Source organism: Crocodylus porosus, unplaced genomic scaffold (genome assembly GCF_001723895.1).
Source record: "Crocodylus porosus isolate Cpor-Errol unplaced genomic scaffold, CroPor_comp1, whole genome shotgun sequence".
In the NCBI taxonomy this organism is placed as follows: domain Eukaryota; kingdom Metazoa; phylum Chordata; order Crocodylia; family Crocodylidae; genus Crocodylus; species Crocodylus porosus.
Window position 1 is genome coordinate 22,503,722 of NW_017728949.1, and position 20,993 is coordinate 22,524,714.

Sequence of the window (20,993 nt, forward strand, 5' to 3'; positions counted from 1 at the left end):
TCATGAAACATACCAGGAGGAAAAGGCAGGCAGATTTCTGTGTGCTGCCTCCCCTTCCCCTTCCCCCCCCTCCCCCCCGGTGCCTCTGGACACAGGGCCCCAGAAGTCCTGACCTTCCCTAGAGATTGACAGATCTCTATCAATCTCTGGGGAGGGGCGGGACTTCTGGACCCTTCGGCCAGTCAAAGGGGTGTGTATGTGTGGGAGGGCCGCTGTGCTCCACCATGAAAATTGTGCCTTATGCATATTGTAGATTATAAGGAAAACCTAAATTTCACACTTACAAGGTGGAAGCTAACATTACCTACTGTTCAGTCTGAGGTCTCATCTACACATTACACTTGAGGCCAGTTAATCACACTTTAAGTGGTCACTTGGCCACATGCTCAGTCAATTAATGACATGAGAAAAAGAGGAGTAAGCGACGAAATTATTCCACAGAATTTCCTCTGATCACTGTAGCTGATCAGAGCTTCCAGCTAGGGTGGCCCCACATGCATCTCTGAGCCAGGGACTTTCAAGCTGCCAGGGCTCCCAGCCTGGGGGGAGGGTGTTGAGCAGCTGATGTAATCTCCCAGCTGTGGTGGTGCATGGGGTGTCTCCATGGCTGGGAGCCTCTGTCAACTGAGGAGGTTCCCAGCCATAGGAGCTTGCTTCTTGCCAGTACAGAGAAGCCCAGGATCAGTCCCCCTGCACCAGCAGTAAGGTGTGAAGGGATCCGATTCACAGTCCTACAGTTATGTCTCCTGCTACGTGTGTGTATACTGCTATGTGTAGAAGGGCCCTAACAGTTATCCTGAAAAAGGCGAGTCTTTAGCATCCATAAAAGGTTGATTTCACCATTTGCCTTATATTAGAGTACAGGACTTCTAGTATAAAATATGCCACTGGGCATTAGGTTTAGTGCATCATGTCTATATGACCCATGTTTAAAACAGGGATTTCTAGATTGTATTTTGTATTTTGGTGACTCACTGTCCTCTGCTCTTAGTTTTAAATAAAAAAAATGTTAGTACTGTCATTACTTTCCCTTTAGTTGCAGGTCTGTTTCAGGATAGGGGGTAAGAGGAGTTTAGCTATAATCAGTCTTAGTCACATACAAGACAAATCTATGGACATTCCCAATAGCTCATAATGTAGAAACAAATGCTGTAAAAAGTAAGTGAGAGAGCGAGGTCATGTTCAAATCTCTCCTTGCCTCCTGTCATTCCCCAGAAGTTGTCTTAAGGCAGTGCGGAGCTGCTGCAATGGCATTTCTTACAGTTAAATTTGTTAAATTTTACAAGAAATCTTGACCTTAGAAACTAAAGGTATACATTATCTATTTTTTTATGTTCATTAGAAGCCTTGTACGCACCAGCTAATAATTGCATTTGTTACCATATCACGGTCCAGTGTGTAATCTTTCTACAGGGCAGTTGTGTTGTACATTAACCTACAATTAAGTGTAGCTTCACAAAATATGTACTATGAAGGTTGTTTAATAGATAAACTATTCTCTAATTTATTTTAAAGTCCAGTGACCTACATACTCAGATGCTAAAAAACCCTTTACTAACATTATTTCTCCCCTGAGACCTTTCATATGAGCAGATATGTTAAATGAAGTAGAGGAAGCTTTGATCCAATCTAGGATAAATCCATTGGAACAAATGTGTGCGTGTGTGTGCATTTGTAGGAAGGTCAGAAAACGAAGTCAAAGGTAAAGTTACTAAACTCTCATGATCTGTTAACTTGTAAAGGTTCCCCTAAAATTTTGAAGTTCAGAGCTTTTTTAAGATGGCAGTATTTTTTATGCCTATGTCTGTATCATCTGCATATCATGCAAACCACCTCTGCAATCTGCACTACAGATCTGTACAGCAAATTCTTCACTTTTTCATGCGCACAGAACTCCTGCTGAAGTCAATGAGAGTTTACCAAATACGCAATAAGGGGTTGGATAAGAGGTTAGTAATGTATATCTGAGCAGATATGTCTCTGCCATATGCTGCTCTTCAAAAGGACCATTTTCAGTTAAAGTGAACGATTTGTATCCTTAGTAATTTTAGTTTGAAATGTGTAACCAGTATGTTCAGAGTATGACTTGGTCTAATTATTATGCAATTCTTTGAGTTAATTGCTGAACCTTCTTTTCATTTTATCTTTAGAGAAATTCACTAGCAGTTTGAACCCACCTTACTGTGTCATTCTAAGGGTTATTCTCCAGTAAGCAAGAGAATCAGAATGGTGTTATGAGGTCCAGAGAGAGAATATTGTTATTTTATTGACAGAACTAGAGCCTGCAACATGAACAAGTAGGAAGGTCCTGCTTAAGCTTCAGTATATATACTACTTCTGCATAACCATATTTTTCTTGTTTTTACCTCTGAACCAGTCAACATCAGGTGCTTTGTGCTCACACTGAGAAAAGGTTTTGCCCCTTATACTGTATACAACCACATTTTCTCCTAAGATTGCTAGCAGTATTCAGCTCATAATGACAGATGTAGTTCCCTGATATGGACTATAGTGAGGCCTTGACCATTTAAGACCTATGTCAGTACCATTTATCAAATGACTACTGTCACAAGCTATGACATTGGGATCCATTTATGTTAGCTCATATAGACATCAATGGAAGTTTCAGGGACACACAAATACGAGAAATCATGAGCTCCCTTCTGTGCTTAGTTATCATTTTCCATTCTTCAGAATATCCACCAAGTTTTTCTATAGCCAAATAGGAGAAATAAGTATAGAGTGGATCCAGGCTTTAGAAAAGGATTGCTTTGTGTTTAGGTACCTGGCTGTATTGCAGGAGACCCAAGTTCAATTCCTGTATAACCAAATCATTAAATCTTTCTGTGCCTTGGCTCCCCTTTTGTAAAATGGGGGTAAACGCACTACTGTGCATCACAGGATGAGCTTGAGGTAAAATATGTGACTTTTTCAGGCATGGCAGATATGGGGACACTATAAATACTTAAATAGCTTCCTGCTTGGAGCAGCAACTTCTCCTAGGGAACGGTTAACACTTCCACCAGTCCTGCTATTCTGCTATGCTTGTTATAGGGGCTAAGTTTAATACAGAAATAAACACTTGTGCTTCCACTCAGCTCACTAGGATCTCTGGCTTAGGTCTGCCTGTGCTCTGATGGCCTTGAAGCTTAGGGATTAGGAATGTGCAGACTCCTTTGTCTCACTGGGTGCGTCTACACATGCAGCAGACTGCATATTTGTTACTGCACAGTCATTTAGTACTTGCTTAAACTCCATGGGCCAAACGAGAACCCAGACTTTCCACTAGTGAGTAGTTTCTCACTGTAAGACCCTAACTGAATTCAACAGCACTAGTCGTATAACTAACAGGCAGTGGGCACAGCTATAGAACAGTGGTGCATTTTAAGCAAGTACTAAATGACTGCTCAGTAATTGGCATTACTGTGCCGTCCCAATGCCACATGGCTGTTTTTAGCAGCTACTGCGTAGTAGCACTGGCATCATGGTTCATGCCTGGTGATGCTATGGTGACATAGCTTGTTGCTACTGAGACATAGCATGTCATCTAGATGAGCCCACTGTCTGTCGGTTACAGGACTAGTGCTGTTGAGTTCAATTTGACTCTAGCAGTGAGCAACTGCTCGCTAACGGAAAGTCTCTATAACAGGATGCCATCCCCAGCAGCCTTTGGACATACCTGGGAGGTGCCCCCAAGTCTCTTTATACTTGATTTTTCTGCTGGGAACAGCCCGCCCCCTTCCCTTCCCTGCCACGTCTTGGTGTTTCTTTGGTTCTTGAAGGCATGGGTGACTGATGTCTTTCGAGTCTGCGGGGTCACCTGCAGAAGCTGGTGTTGGTGTCGGCAGTGGGGATGGGGCTGGTGAGCACCCACAGAAGCCAGTGGTAGTGTTGGTGGTGGGGATGGCCCTGTTGGGGGTGGGGGGGGGCACAGGACCCCCGTGCTCCCTCTACCAGTTGCCTGTGCTTGAAGGGGAGGCTGCCCCAGGGCTTCGCAGGTACAGTCTCGGCTCACGAACACTTGGTGGTGAGGAGCCTCTGCCTTCAGGTTTATTGGCATGCTCCAACCTCTCCTTATTGTGCCCCCATGTCTTGCAGGTGTTGTATGTATGAAATCCCTTAGTTTGGGCTTCAGCCTCTTCGGCCTCCACCTTCTTTAACTCTGGCTGGGCCTACCAGTCTAGTCCTACTGGCTAGGACCCGACTTTGGGGGCCCTAGCTCTTCAATCCACTCAGGGTTCCTGGCCCCTTTATACCAGGGTACCAGGCTCCCCAGTCCCTTAACACTACGCCCCTGTGGTGCTGGGTTTGTTGGGGCTTCAGCCTTCCCCAGCTTTGTCCCTTGTTCTCTAGCTAGGCCTCTCAGCCCAGGCCCACTAGGTCAGACTCAACATTGGGTCATCAGCTCCTCACTACAGGGCAAAGAGCCCAGAGTGGATAGTTGTACCTGCTATGGCACAGGGCTCTCTGGCCCTGTGGGCACTAATGAGGCCTCCACCTTCCCTATAGCCTCAACCACAAACCACCAGGGTAAAATAGAACACAAATAGTAAGACCTTGAGCTATAACAAACATAAATATAAAGAAGACAGTCTGCCTGCTCATGGTTCCAGGGTCTCTGCCTCTCTGCATAGAGCTGCTACAGCTTCACTGGAAGTTCTTAGGAGTCTACCCTCTCTACAACCTGGGCTCTCCTGGCCAGCTCAGACTAGGGTTTATGTAGTCCTGGCCTGAGCCCTCTGGTCACCCAATGCCCTGTCAGCAGACCAGCCAGCAGGGCTCAGCTTTTAACCCCTGATTTGCCAGCAGGAGGTGTCCTGAAGATTCCAGCCTTAAAGGGACCACCCTACTTTCTAGTAACAGGACTAGGGTTCCCTGTTACAGTCTAGATTCTAGTTTGGCCCATGGAGTTTTACAATTTAGGAGCTTGCATATACAGAAATATTAATTTGCAACAAAGGTACTAAGAAGCTCCTCAACAACTCACAAGCCAAACAGTCATCCCAACTATATTTGTTTTAAAGTAGGGAAACCTTATTTATAAGTGCAAATTTTATGTAACCAAAATATGTTACTTTCAGACTAGGCATTTGTGGAAGTCTTCACCTTAAAAGACTTCAGAATTTCAGAAGTTTTTCTGTTGATTTGAAATAAAAATCCTTTGGAAAATAAAAGATTGATAAAGGGTACAAATTCTTTTTTCATTTCCTAGAGACCTTCATTCAAATGTATGTTAGGTTAGATGGCACAAATGAATATAATTGCAGAATGCAGACCAGATGTAGATCATGCACTTAAATTGGAGATATGTTGTATGCATTTTTTTAAACCATAGCCTTATAAAGACTGAAGCAAAGGCATTGCTAGAAAGCCCTTTTCAAGGAGTGTGGTGATGGGTATTATTGAGACCATCAAGAGCTTGTCTATACATTGGTTTATTCTAGAATATCTGTTTTATAGATTAAGCTAAAATAGGAAGACACTCCTATTTTAGAGTAAGTTTGTCCGCATACAGTTATTCAGAATAGCCATCTCAGTTTAAATTTACACTCAGCCTTCATCAGTAAAAACTTTTCAGGTATAGAAAAGTCTTAAGAAAGAAAGATAGGAGTGGTGACTTACTGTACCCCTTAAAGAGGGTGAGCATTCTATAGTACTAGCCTGAGATTGCCCTGTGTGAGGGGGCATGGCTATGCTTGACCAGTGCCTGTGAGAGGTGAAGAACGCTGCCAGCGATACCATGACTTCATACTATGTAGGTGAGGATCGTATAGACTCAGATTCTGGTGGCCCTCATGGCAGAGTTCCTTGCATCTTTTCCTTCAACCCCGGTTACATTCTTATGCAGATTCACTCAGTCTGTTATTTCTGTAAATGTGGTATGTAAATCCTAGGTTAACCAAAACTTGCTTGTCAAAGGGTATAATGCATTTGGAAATGTACTAGAGCAGCAGGTGTAACCATTTCTGAAAGAGATCATTTTAAAGGAAACACATATCCTTGTGAGCAGATGAATTTTCCTTGCCTTCTCTGGAAAGTTTCCGAACAATTTGTCATTGTTGTAATGATCCCTATGTGTTGGTACTCCCTCCCTGAGGAAGTTCTTAACATGCCTAACAATAGGCAGTTTTGAGCAACATAAGCAAGATGAACACCTTTTTCCATACTGCCCCTTTTCCCACTGTGAGTATCCCCTGCTTTGCACCATCAGTAGAATGGAGAAACCACAGTACTATTAATATAGATCCTGGACAGAGGATCAGTTCTGTGTGATGGGATCCAGCAGGCTGAATTGCTAAACCAGTGAACTGCTATTTTGCTTGCTATGGGGACCGTAATGGACTGAAAAGCCTCTACACTGAAATAATATTTTCTGTTTGTATCTTAAAAAAACAAACCCCCCTCCCCCCCCACCAAAAAAAAATGCATTTTTTTTGCCAATGTTTTGACACAGTAGCCAGAACTAGTAAAATTTTTGGGCAACTGGCCAGTGCTTGTTTCACTGAACAGCCGCAGAAACTGGGAATATCTGTGAACCTGAGGCTTTTTTGAATGAAACAGTCATGGTGCCAGATACAAAGAGAACTGGCAAAAAAAAAAAAAGCATGTTCAATGTGGAGAAGACTGTTTATGACTCATCCTAAGGAACAACCTCCTCCCACAGCTTTTTTTTCCTTTCCTTTTTTTTTAAAGCTATGAATGAGAATAATCAGTTTTCCAGTATGAAGCTTTGAAGCCAGTGCTCTACCAACTCTACCATATATAAAATTAATGGACACAGTGAAACACTGTGATTTAAATAAAATGAGAAGTGCCAGCTTCTTCCAGTGAAGTCTGTTGTGGATAGTGGAAGGTAGTTATTGGACTAAGATTTGGGAAAACATGAGTTTAATTCCTGATGTTACCACAGACCTAAGGCAGGCCTGAGTCTCTTCACTTTGGTTTGCTAAGTTTAAAATGAAGGTGGTATTTCCCTTCCTCACAAGCATGAAAAATAAATAATTTTTGTTTGGCAAGTGTTAAGCTCCTACAACGATGACTGCTATAAAACACCTAAAAAATTAGTAAAGAACTTTTCACTTAATGTGTTTACTCAAATATAAGATGAGGTTCTGCCCCCCAATCAGCATGGAGGGAAAAAAATCTCATCTTGCATACAAGGAAAACTTATTAAATACATATTGTTTATCATTAAACTGCTGCCAAAAGTAGTGTGTGCTCAGTAACAAAAACCAACTATGAACTTGCAGCTAACCCTGAGCATGACTATAAAACATATGGTCCATATTGGGCATACATACAGATTTTTTTTTTTTTTGGAAAAAATATATTTCACCCCCCCCATATATGTATTTATAAAAGCTTATGCTAGATGCTCTGTGTGTGTGTGTGTGTGTTTATATATATACATATATCACACACACACACAGAGCATCTAGCATAAGCTTTTCTTCGCACACCTTAAACCATATTTCAAACCCACGCACCCATTATAATTAACGTACCCATGCTGCTGCCCACCTGTCCACAGTCCTTTCCCTAACCCAATTGCAGTTTCTTAGTCCTAGCCCCGATCTGGGGGTTTACATTCTCAGTTTATTCACTATCATTGTCACTGTCACTGTTGCTGTTTCTTTTGCTGTCATCGTCGCTGTGTCCAGGTCCGGTTGTGTCACTGTCCTTAGTTCTCCCTGTCCACTCTCCCTTTTGGGGGTCTTTAAAGAGCCTGTGCCAAGTGTCTCTTTGCCAGGTGGAGTTGGCTGTATCTTCTCCATCCTCTCCCACCGATTTCCGGTAGTAGGACTGGAGTTCACACAGAAACATTTTAACACAGTCTGTTTCCTCAAGTTCTCTATGTCTGTACATCAGGAGGTTCTTGCACTTCCACAGTGTGCTCTTGACACAGGACATGAATTGGCCGAAGCGGGTTGTTGGGGAACCTTGATGTTTAGTCAGGTGTCCCTACAGCGCTGCCTCCCTCATCATCAGCTTGACTCCTGTCACCTCTTTGCAGAGCTGGTTTACTTTTTTCCACACCTCCTTGGTGTATGGACAGAGCCATAGGATGATTTCTCTTGCGACTTGTCAGATTTCCCTGGGTCAGCTGGGTCGAGTCCCATGCCCCTCTGTCTCCATGCCCTCGCTTGGTGTACGTGGTGAGCTGTTAGCCAGTCCAAGTCTCTGTGGTCCTTTCATAGGTCCTTGTAGAAGATCTGGTTCCAGATGGCCTGGCAGTTGTCTTTGGGGAGCCACTCTGCAGTTGATAATCTGTCTGTGGCTCTGACCACCTTCTGTATCTTCCTGTGGTTGGACATAGTCACTGGGCTTTCATTCTGTAGCCTGTACTTACTCTGGAACTCATTCAGGACCCTGTAGAACCAGGGGTGTTCCATGCTTCACAGTTGGTGTGTACACCCCTCACAGTCTCAGGAGGTGACCTGCAAAATACTGGGCGAGACGGGCAGTACCAGTCACTAGCTTGCAGATCTGGCCCATGTACCATGCCCACAGGAACAGGTCTGGCATCCCCCTGCCCCCAGTCCATTTCTTCTTGTACAGGGTCTTCTTTACCACCTTCTCATACAGCTGGGACACTACTATGAGGATAGATTACTGCAGCCCATCTGAATAAAATATATGGTAGTGCCCATTTCATACAGTCCCCCTCAATGCTGACTCTCTTTAAAGTCATGGTGAGCCACTCCATTGAATACATTTGGACTTCCTCTTCATTCTCACAGCTGAGATTTACCTTTCTTTCCCATTTCCAATGATTCCTGTTTCTTCACCAGGGTTAAATGTCTGGCAAACATCAACAAATAGGGCTCCAAACAGCGTATGATTAGTGGGGCCCTCCCCTCCATGAGGTGAAGTGGGACCCTGCACCTCATCTGGGACTCATGAGAAGAACACCCAGTTCCAGTCATAAGTGGAGGAGCTAATTAATATATAGATCTTTTCTGGTGGGGATGGCTTAAAATGCTGTTGACTCTGCTGGGGCCCAGCCCAGTGAACGGTGTGGTAAATCATGAGCCATAGTATCATAGTGCTTAGGGTCAGAAGGGACCTAAACAGATCATCAGGTCTGACCCCCTACCCCGGGCAGGAACGAGTGCTGGGGTTATAACACCCCAGCCAAATATCTATCCAGCCTCCTCTTGAAGACTGCCAAGGTAGGAGAGAGCATCACCTCCCTTGTGAGTCCATTCCAGAGCCTGGCAGCCCTAACCATGAAGTAATGCTTCCTGATGTCCAGCCTGAACCTTCTTTCTAACAATTTGTGGCCATTATTCCTAGTAACCCCTGGTGGTGCCCGGGTGAACAAAGTCTTGCCCGATTTTTTCTGGGCCCCCCCAGTGAGTTTGTAAATGGCCACCAGATCTCCTCTCAGCCTTCTCTTGTGGAGACTGAATAGGTTCAGGCCCCTGAGTCTCTCTTCGTAGGGCCTGCCCTGCTGCCCCTTGACCATGCAAATGTCCCTCCTCTGGACCCTCTCTATGCTAGCCACATTACTCTTGAAGTGCACTGCCCAGAACAGGACACAGTACTCCAACTGCAGCCTGACCAATGTTGCATAGAGAGGAAAGATCACCTCTCTGGACCTGTTTGTGATGCATCTGTGTATGCACGACAAGGTGTGATTAGCCTTACTGACTGCTTCCTTGCATTGGCGACTCATGTTCATGAGCCTTTTGGTTTTAGATTGACATCATGCACAGAAGTGCTGCTTAAAAGTATGTTTATGGGTTACCTGTGCTAAAACGTGCAGTAGTTTTAAAAAAGGTAAAATGTAACAATTTTTTTGTTGATTAAAGTACTACAAGCATGTTTATTTCAAAGTCAGTGTTTTCAGATTTGCCCATCTCTTTCATATAGTCAAGGAGAGTAAGGTCTGACAGTAAAGGAGGAGGAACTGTAAGGGGAAAAAGTTTGGGGTACAGAAGGCAAGGGGCTAACTGGCCCCCTCCCCAAAATTTATAATCCCTTCTGTAGCAGTGGGAGGTTGACAAATTCAAAGTCAGCCTCCAAAAATTAGATTCTATACCTAGAAAATTATAACAAATTTATTAATTTTATGTATATTGAATCTAATTATTGAGGAGTCATATTCAGGTTTGCCTTACATTTAAGTAAATATCAATGTTTTTAAAATGCAAATGCTCTTGTAAAGAAAGGGGGAAGCTTTACCATAGTCTAATTCTGCTTTTAATGGCAACATTCCCTTTGAAGCAGAATAAGGCCCCAGAACAGACTTCCTCTGATTTGGAATATATTTTATCAAAATAACTCTTCCCCATATAATGGACTGCAAGCCAAATCCTGGTCAACATTCCTTTAGCAACTGTCTTCCCATTGACTTAAGTGGGAATAAGGCAAGCAAGATTTAGTTCTCTGGTTGGTATCTAGCTAGACATTCATACTACATGACATTCATTTCTATGGTGTTTGCATCATCATACATAGACTTTCAATTAGGCAGTGCCTGTTTTTGTTTTTTGCAAAGACAACTCTCTCTTATTACTTGAAACCTTTTCATGCCGCCTACTTGTTTTATTCTTGGGTGTAATGTGACACGAGCAGAGTTTTGTTGTATGCACAGGAAAGAAGGCAGTCTGTAAGGGAAGTGCTTAATTTAATAAATTGCAGATTTTTGGTACATAGGATATTTGTCTCAACAGTGGGTTTTTGCACTGCCCAAAATTTCAGTTTCAATTAACTTAATTGTATTCAATAGCCTGAACGAGAAGATCTTCAGTAGTATGTGAGTCAGACTTTCAGAATGTGCTGCTGCTGCTGACTGCTCAGCTGATACACCAGAATTCTTGCAGACAAATCCATAGATATACTAAGCATGTTCTGTGCATCTTGCTCACTTCCTGGCTTATTCCTCTATTAAAGCTTGACATGCATGTCATATAAATGGCAGTACACTGCAATTGCAGGTGTTCAGCCTTTCTCTGCCTCCTTTTCTCCCAACTCCCACATGGAGATCCATAAGCATGCTGTCTTCCCTAATAAAAAGAGATACTGTAATAAAAAGGAGGCTTTATTAAACTAATGCAATAACAGCATTTTCTTTGAGGACTTAAATACTTCATTTTTAATAATAAAAATCAAATTGTGATTGTTGCACCCTGTATACATTTTATTCAAATCAGCCACTAAATGGCGGTGCTTCATGCCTAAGCAGATATCTCCTGAGATGTATGTATTTTTAGAATTTGTTAAATGAGTTTTAAGGAGGAGGCTTGCACTAGGCAGCAAATCTAGGAATCAGTAGTAACATTAAAAAACAAAAAAAATGGATGAGAGAGATTCCTCTGTTTGGGTAGGTTAAGGGTACAGCTCTGCTCCCACTCCTGCCAGTATAAATCTAGAGTGACTCTCGTGAAGGTACAGAAATTAATCTGGATTTACAGTAGTATTAGTTCAGAATGTGCTACATTGAAAACGGGAGAGTCATCCAAGTCTCGGGATGCAACTATAACAATGCACAGTCTCAACTATGAAAGGCTGTTTGGTTTAGGTCAGTGCTATACAACTGGTGAGCTGAGTGTTTAATCTGAACCCCCTGGCTCCCTCCGGCCATTGTTCCCCTCCTCACTCCAGCTCCTTCTGCAGCCAGGGTCTCCAGGTCACCTCTCCCCTACCCCTGGCTTTCACTCCCTACCTCTGCCCCACAGGGTGGAACAGGGCAGGGCAGCATGGATCAGTGCAGCTCGGGAACCTGAAGCTGTTGAAGTGTGTGGTTGTAGGGGAAAGGAGGAAGGGAGAGGGGTCTACCATCTCTGTCTCCCACATGTGCCATATAGCAATGGGGGTGGGGAGGAGGAAGGGGCTACCTGTGCATGCAGTGCCAGGGGAGCTTGCAGCTGGGGTTGTGAGGGTGGCAGTGGCTCCTGTTGGTGTGGCCCCTGGCCCCTAAGAAGATGGACAACCTTGCTTTAGGTAAATGTTCACAATGTCCAGTGATTAAGCAATTAAGTCAGTCTTTGGTCTGCAAATCTGAACCAGAAATACTACCAGGATAGATATTACTCAGAGAGTCTAGCTTTTGTCTTAAAAACCCAGGTGGGACTTGAAAGGGATACAAAAAGGAATATAAGGAAAATTTTAAAAGTGAGCTCTGGTCCTAAGAATCCCCAAAATCCATTAAACTGTTGTCAGTACAGCACATTTATTTTTGTCATTGTTGAATGTGTTTATGCTAGGAATAGAATTTTCTTTTTTAACAAACCAAAAGAGAAAAATATTTGAAAGTTTTGGTTGTGTTTTTTTGCCATTTGTATCACACCCTAGATAATTGTCTTTTGACAGTACTGTAGCATTTCTGTTGGGATCTGGGGCAAAGACTTAAGGAGAAATGTCATGACAAAGACCTGTCCTGACATGATGAAGTATACAGTATGTGGAATTCCTTTCTAAACTTAACAGCTGAGAAAAATGTTTTCGGAGAAGTTACAGGCTTTGAAGTAAAGTGCATTTTATGGCAAGCCTTTTTTTATCTTTTGATTGCAGGTAGTAGTGGATTTTAGATGTAAACTATCATTTTAGCCTGGCAAAGCTAGATTTTACACTTGGGGTAAAAAATGCTGTATAGCCCACGAAGAATGAGTAGATAGTCAGCATTCACAAAAATGGGAGTGGTGCATCTCTGCGCCAGGTTTCTATGGTGAAACAAGTCCTTGCCACACTGCGTGTGGAAGTGTTTCCATCACTAATCCTTGAGATTTAGAGATCGAGTCTGAATAAGCACCCAAATGTTCTGATACTTATTTGAATCTTATCCAGAATATTTAGAAGTAGGACAGGCATTCTCCTGAGACTTCCAGGTATTGTACCTATCTGACTAGGCTTGCATTGCCAAAAGAACAAGTTTTTCTGGTATTTCAGTATATTCATGGCTGCTCTTGGCTACTACCAGGAAATGCACAAATAAGAGAAGAATGGAGCAAAAAAAAAAAAAATCTGCAGTTTTAAAGCCCCCTCTTCAATGACTCAAGTTGTGGACAACAGTTTAGATTTGTTCAATCTGTGTCAAAACCATGTCTTCTTCCAGGTTATACTGAAAAAGAAAAATGAGTTGATTGTCTTGAGTCTACACTAACATGTACTTCTTATCCTTACAGACCCTTACAGATCTAGGCATAGATTTCCTTTAAAATGTAGATTCATTTGCAAACTACGTATGAAATAGTTAAAATAACAAAAACAGACAAAAGAGCTATTTTTTCCATCCATATCTTTTACATTACATCAGTTACAGATCCTTAAGGGGAGATAAAGGGAAGACTCCTAAGCTAGGGATGGAAGTTACACATAAACCAGTTTAAGTGATCAGAAACTGGTTTAAACCTGTAACAGAACATAAGTTCAGTGCACGTAAACCAGTTTCAAAATCTCTGAAACTGGTTTGAGATGAACCTGGTTAAATGTAGTATCAGACTTAACTGATTGAGCTCAAACCGGCTTATGCAACTTCCGTCCCGGACCCCTTCCTAGTTTAAGTTCAATCCGAGTCCCCCAGCATCCCAGCATGCTGTCTGGGCTGGGCTGTGCTCTTTGTTCCAGGGCTGGCCCTGCTCCCTAGCTGGAGCAAGGACAGGCAGGAGCCAGGGCCTGGGCAGATGCTGGCCCCAAAAGGGAACAGGGAAAAGGTTTATTCCCCGCCCCGCTCCCTCCCCTCTCCCACCAGCTCAGACCTGCATTTCTCTGTTGGCTGCTCTGGAGGGGGGAGGCGGGGAAGGGCGCACCAGCAGTAGCTTGGAGTGAACTGGCCAGGGACGGGATTTAATTCCCCCTTCCCTGTCCCACCAGAACAGACCCAAGCCGGGGTTCATGGGGCACTCCTCCCTCACTGCTGCGGTGGCGGAGCTGGAGCATGGCCAAATGCCGGCCGGCATGGCCCCTGAGGCAGAGGGAGGCAGGGAGTGGGGGTTATTCCTCCCTCTATCCCCACTGCTCATGGGGGACCGCAGCTGGGTTCTGCATGCCCCCCTCCCTTTGGCTTCTGGCCCTTTTCTCTCTGGAATCTGGCCCTTCATAAAGGGCATATTTCCCCAAGATGGTGCAACATGCTTAGTTCCCTGGCAAGATTGCACATCATTTCTTAGGAGCAGTATGGAAGCTTAGAGGATTGTTTGTCTGCAGTCAGTTCCAAGGCTTTGTTTCACAGTTTTGATCATTTGGCATGGTGATACTTTAGATAATAAAAATAAAATAAAATTACAAACAAGGCTTCATAAAAGTTGCACAAAAAATGAAAACTAAAGAAATACATTCTAACAGGATTGCTTTTTGATGGCAAATTTTATAGCAGTGAGAACTAGTTTTCAACGAACTTGAAAAGACGGTCAGAATTATTCCAACTCTAAATAGCTTCAAAGTTTTATATTTGGACTGGAAACATGCTGCTTTTTCCACCTCTGTGTTTATTTTTAAGTCAATTATCAATGCAACATATAATTAAAAAAAATACAGAGCCTGGTATAAGTTCCAAATGTAAACCAAGCTGTGCGCATGTATGATACTTAGTTTCAGGGTGGATGCACCACTGTTTGTGATAGAATCTGTGTTAAGTATTAAGTTTGTTTTAACTTCTCACCAACTTAAAATCGTTTAAAAACAATGCATTATGATGGGAAAAGAAGCAACGTTCCTCTCAAAGTGTCCACTTCCAAAAAAAAGTGTCTTAATAATTCTATTTAATTTTGTTCACTCAAGTTCAGTTTAAAAGACCATGCAGGCATTCAGAGTCCTTTAGAGTTTGCACAGCTAGTTACTCTGCAAACTGCCAATTTCTTTAATATGGGAAATGTATGCATGTTGGAATGAGCTAATTTGGCCAATGGAATTTTATAACAAATGTATGAATGCTGTGGGTTTCCCTCTCTAGCCCCTTCCAGCAGAACTATAATTTGCAGAAATGAAAACAGTCTCTGGCTAGCTTTAGGCTTTTCTCAAAAATAGAAACAGTAGGGTTTGTCTGGCTGGGCCAGCTTCTTTACCACACACCTGGTGTATATCACTTTAAAAAATAAATTATGCCTCATTAAATTACAATTAAATGAAATCATGATCATTTGTTTTTCTGGAAGGAAGATGTTTTGCATATTGAAAGCCTAATTTGTTGCAGGTGACAAAAAGGCTGAACAGATTATTTAGTATCACTTTTTTTTTTTTTAATGTTGCTTGCTGGTTAGTTTGTATATATTTTGGTAGCTTAAAATTATATTAGTGTAATCTTACTCTCAAGATGTTGTTGTTGTTGTTGTTGTTGTTGTTGTTGTATTTTCTGTCACTTGGCTATCTATTTGACTTGGTTTACCAGTCTCTTCAATCTCAAAAAGAATTGGGATTTCTTCCTGAGTTTATATCTCATTATTGGCCTTGCTGTTCAGGTCTCCATGAGCTACCAAGGTGCTCATACTTTCATTTTCTGAGATTGGCTGAGCCCTCCTATAGCAATTTCCAGTCAAATGTTCCACTCAGTTATGGTAGTCTCAGTTGGTATGAGGTTACCACCATTGCTTGCATGAATCTAGTAACTTTGCATCCCTAAGCTAGTCATTTACACATGCAAATATCTGATTATCATATATAGTCAGTGACTATACTTAAAAGTAGCTGCTGGCCTACTTGTGCATATTTTTCTGGTTTACCCTTTAAAATTAGACCATAATTTCAGGCAGGCTGAGAGGAAGAAAGGAGAGAGTGGTGAGAGCTGTTCTGGAGTATGGTTCTATTCCAAGTAAATCCTTCCTCTTCCCTGCCCTGCACCTCCCCAAATATGCCTGAGGTTGGGGAGGAGAAGAAAACGGCAATAGAAAGAAGTCCCAAAAACACAATATTTTGAAAACTAAACTTTTTTTTATCAAGTGTCCTAGAAACAGATTGACAATGAAAAGTTTGGCCAACTTATACCATTGCCTTTTAGTTTTATATCCCTTCTGGAAGAAAGATACTGGGCTTGATTATATCTACTTGGGAATGATAAATAGTTGAAATTTAAGCCTCATGCTTATTCCTTTGGGACATCCCACTTTCAGTTAATCCTTTTCACAGCTTGTGAGTCTGGAAAACTTGGAAAGCATTATTATACCCCAAATAAATAATTAGAAATATTGCAAATGCAAGGTACATGATACCCTCTCTGACTGCAGAGGGTAATAGAAGCAAGTACCGGAGCCATTCCCGTAACAGCAGAGGTTCTTCAAACTCTTCTATACTGTGGGTTTGTCTCAACAAATCTGTTTGCTCTTACACCTTCTCCTCACTGATCACCTGGCCTTACTCTTCTCCCTTTTGTAATCTAGTTCCATGCCTGTGGCAGCTGCAGCAGAGGACAAGATAAACTAAGGGAAAAAAGTTAGTCTTTTCCCTCACCCATGTAATGTGGCAGTTGAGAACATGTGACTAGGTAGTCGTGGACTGCAGTAGTCTGTGGACCACAGTTTGGGAGTTTCTGTGATAAACATTGTTTAGGCACATCTCTTCTGTGTGTATTCTGATAGTGTGAGCAGATATAAATATACATGGTACATCGTTGTCTTAAACCATGATCCAGTGAAGTACTTGGGCATGTGCATGGTGACATTTACTTCCAGGTAGCCAGTGGTGCCTAGTAAGTTTTAGAATTATGTTACCTTTGGCACATTGTTGGAGTTAGAATTTGCTAACTGATCCTTTCTTATGCCTAAATCCTGTTTACGTTAGTGTCCTCTGCTGTATTGGCCATCTGCTGACATGCTGATTTTTTTCTTAAAAAGTGGATGAATGTCACATGCTAATTAGTACTTGTATTATGAGGCCCTTAGTATTTTGAAAGATGGAGCAAAAAAAGGGTTCATGTAATTCCTGAAGATACCTTCTAAAGCTTTCAGGTTTGCTACATTTTCACCCATCAGAAAAAATTGTCCAGACTGAAGTAAATGGACTGTAAAAACAAACCCCAGCCAAACATTTTTCTTTATAAACCTCCTGCACTGTTTAAATGTCGGAACTAAATTTACCAAACTTGGCAGATTTGTAAAGATGAAACGGACTGCCAAGTGTTCCCAGCTTCAAGCAGAGAGAGGGGGAGAGCACTCTTAACAGCTCCTAAAATATTTGCAGGAGGCACCTGGCGGTAATTGCAGTTTTGCTGTTCTACCCATGCTCCTACGTTCCTATCCAGAATCTCTGCACTCAGATTGTTACTTCAGTACCCAAATAGGACATTCTCCCCCAAAACTGACAGCCTCTAAATACAAACATTTTCCTACAAAATATCCTCTCTGGAGATTCCTTAAGAGTCTGATGTAGGTTCTCAGCATTGCAACCCAGCTGGCTGCACCAATTAAATACATACAACAACACGTGACTTGGCTTTTTTTAAAACATTTTTTGAACCAGGGATTGCTGTCAGAGATCCTGCGTAAAGAAGAAGACCCTAGGACAGCCTCCCAGTCCCTCCTGGTAAACTTGAGAGCAATGCAGAATTTCCTCAACCTGCCTGACTCAGAGCGGGATCGTATATATCAGGATGAGAGAGAGAGGAGTATGAACTCCAATGTGAGCATGGTGTCTTCTGCAGCCAGCAGCCCAAGTTCCTCCAGAACCCCCCAGGTAAGACGGGGCAGGGTCTGTTAGTTGTTTGAAGACGTGCAGGTAGTTCTTGGAGAGAGTTCTTTTCAGTGTATTCCTAGTACCCAGTTGTGTCTTAGAAATGTCTTTTGTGGGGCTTTGGAGTTGCTGCAAAGAGGTGTTTATTGGATTATAGCAAGGCACTATAGCAATTTTAATGTTAATCAGTGTCATATACAAAGACTATAAGTATGTTAGTATGTGAAAGAATGTGCATGGGCTGCACACACAGGCTAATAATATATGTCCAGTGCTTGGATACTAAATGACGAATTGTGGAGACAACCATGTTTATAACCTGTTCTATGTAGTCAGTGCCTCTGCTTTGTCCAATATAAGACAAAAGAGTTGATCTGGGAGGGAGGGTGTTGCATATGTCATGTGATTTGTGGTGAATGAGTATGTGGCTGACAGTGGGTCATAGTGAATAAGATTCTCTTAAAAATAAATTTGTTCAGCATTCTACCTAGGAAATCAGAGTCATTTTAGAGTTTTACATTTGTAATCATTTAAAGTACAGAGATTTGAAGTGGGTGGTGTGTTGAGAGGGATGATTATCTCTTACTATTTACCACCAAGGATCATCTCATTGATCTAGTTTCACATTTCTGTAATTTTCTGCTAGTGCTCTGTTACCACCCACTTTCTTAACTACCGTATAGGATACTCATCTGCCACTAGAAGAACAGAACGTTGGCACTCATAGCAGCGTGTTCTCCCTTTTTCCCCAGCTGAAAACAATCGCAGACATACACACTTCTGAAAAGGAGCTGCACTTGGAAGGAGACTATGATTAAAGCAAGCTACTTTTGATATCATGTCATTTGCATATCTTTAGTTTGAAATTTCTAACTACAGAGGCATGACAGCTCAATTCCAGCATTTAACTCGATTCTAAATTTCATTAGTGTGTGGGTGTGTATAACTAACCATCCTGATTTAGGGACTTAAGTATTTTCTCATCTGCAGAACATCTGAGTTGTACATATATGTTAACTGTACTTCTGATATTACTGAGTATATTTATATTGCAGATCTGTAGCTTGCATGCTACAACCCAGTTGCATGAAAAATGTCATAAAGATAGGGTTTTATTTAGTAGAAATAATTGATGTGGTTCAGGTGCACCCTGGTATTTTAATACACTTTATACCTATGAATTAGATAAAGGAATTCTGTAATTGAAGATAATATTGTAGCATACACTGCCAACACAAATTTTACACTGAATTTTGTGTTGCACACCCAAGTTGTTGGCATAACTCCTTATCTTCTTAGTTACTGTGTAATGAAAAGGGGATTTATTCTGTCTGCGGGTTTTAGCACAGCATAGCAGCACTCTTCTCCATTTTTCTGTCTTACATTTAACAGCTTTTCTAACTCTATTGCAAATATACAGTTGGTCCAATAAAATATATCACCTAAATAAATCCTGTTTCTTGCATTTATGAATGCAAAGGCATAGCTCATTTACATAAGATTGAAACATACTAAATTCCACACCTAGTATTAAATGTGGAGGGCAATGAATCTGGCTCTCTGGGCAGGTTTACATATGGCTCAGTGGACAGTAGAAATTAGGAGGCCAGGGTACTGTGTCACAACCTGTTGGCCAAATCACTTCACTTCTGTGCCCCAGTACCCATCTGTAAAGCAGAGACAGTGAAGTTTGTGAGCGAAGTGGTGCTGGAAAATCTTAAAGTTATTATTATTAAAGTTTAAAGCAGACCACTCTCACGTTATTTTGACTTGAGTAATTCAGGAGGTTTGGGTTTTTTTCACATATTTGTTTTGTTCTTGAGCAACTACCTTACTGTACAGCTTTATCTATTCAGTAATCGTCTCTTCTTGTGCCCAGTGGTTGAAATTCTCCACTCTTAAGAGGGACAGCATGATATACACAAGTTAAATACCATTTCAGCACCTTGCCAATTGAGAACCATGCTGTAGGAACTGCTGTGACAATTTGGACACCTCTAAAAATGAGGCTACTTATCAGCCAGACTTTGCTTCCCATATGCACTGTATCAATTTGGGTGAAGCCAGTATCATCTTGATGTCCCATGCAGTGATTCCAACAAGTATTCTCTCTCAAAGGGGATATTTAAATACCACAGTGATATACTATGGAAAGAGCAAAGGTTCCTAAATAGGAAGAATTATGCTGTCCTTTCAGGAATTATGCTTCAGTGCTAGAGACAGTGATTCAATGGCATTTTGAAAAATTGTTTCCATAGATACCAGTCTCTTGAGGCAGTACTTCCGGGAATGATTTTTCAGCGTGATGGGTAAAACGTAAGGGTAGCAACTGATTCCGCTATAAATACTAGCATGAGGGCAGCACGGGAGGGAAAGCAAGCACAAGCTATAACGGGCTGGAATGTTACCCATCCATTGGTACCTCTGAACAGGGGATGAAGGTGTTTCCAAGGTATTACCTGTTATCAGGCAGGACCAGAATGACAGTGCCAAATTAATCTAACAAAAAGATCTAAGTACTTTGATGGTGGGAAGGGGGTGGCATGCATGTGGCTGTACCATTCAAAGGGGCTGGTGGGGATACTATACAGATGGCCAGAAGGCAGCCTGTGCTCTTTGGAGAAGCAGGGCATTCCAGGAAAGCAGTACAGGGAACTTAAACTGTTGCTCAAAGACCACTGGAATAATTGAGAGTCCTAGACCTCTGGCTTCATTGGGCCATTAATGAAATTTCTGTGGAAAGGAGGAGAGCAGAGCAAGAGGTATTGGAGGAGAATCGCAAAAGAGAAGAGAGAGGGGAGAGGAAGCTCTTAGCTCTTAGTGTCACAGATGCATTTGGTCAGTGCTGTCCAGCTAAGAATTGGCACCTTAGGTGAGTCTGGGCCAAACTCCTATTATAATAAATCTAGGCTTGGAGAATGCCAGGTACAGTGGGCTATACCAAAGCCCAAGGCCTGAACACTTGCAGGCTTTGGGGAAAGTGTGGATGTGTACTGCTGCCTGAGCTCTGCTACTCATGCCCGCTCCTTTCTTGAGCCCTTTGTGCCATCACAATTTATGCTTGTGATGTTCGTCTTTTCTTTAAGGATCTTCTCCAACCTGGTGCAGGCATTTCTGAGTGAGCAGTTTTAGAGGTAAAGCCCAATTTAGATCAGCTTTAATATCTGCTGTTTAGCTTCAGGTAGGTAAAGGGAATGTGGCATTCTGAAGGGCTGACAGGTTACCAAGCATCCTATGGTAAAATCACCAGTGAAAGGAGACATAGCTCTCAGCTGGTGACTCATCAATAAAGTCTTAGTGCTGCTGTGGGGTGCTTAAAATAAAAAAAAAAAATAGCAGTCTGCTGGATTGCATAGCTACAAACCTTTAGGGTTAGCACAGCCTGGGAA

The 20,993-nt window shown here is 42.2% G+C and overlaps 1 protein-coding gene across 9 annotated transcripts in view; it reads left to right on the top strand.

Moving 5' to 3' along the window:
• The window catches only part of SATB2 (SATB homeobox 2), a 168,131-nt gene that overhangs the window by 101,362 nt on the left and 45,776 nt on the right, over positions 1–20,993 (top strand). For 8 of the 9 annotated variants that reach the window (XR_002104479.1, XM_019553944.1, XM_019553945.1 and 5 more), the window contains one exon: positions 17,395–17,607. The exons of the other annotated variant lie outside the window; for it this stretch is intronic. Coding sequence is in view for 7 of the 8 variants with exons in the window: in XM_019553944.1 (XP_019409489.1) it covers positions 17,395–17,607 (213 nt within the window). In the remaining variant the exon portion in view is untranslated. The remainder of the gene's footprint in view (positions 1–17,394; positions 17,608–20,993) is intronic. 9 annotated transcript variants of the gene reach the window in all.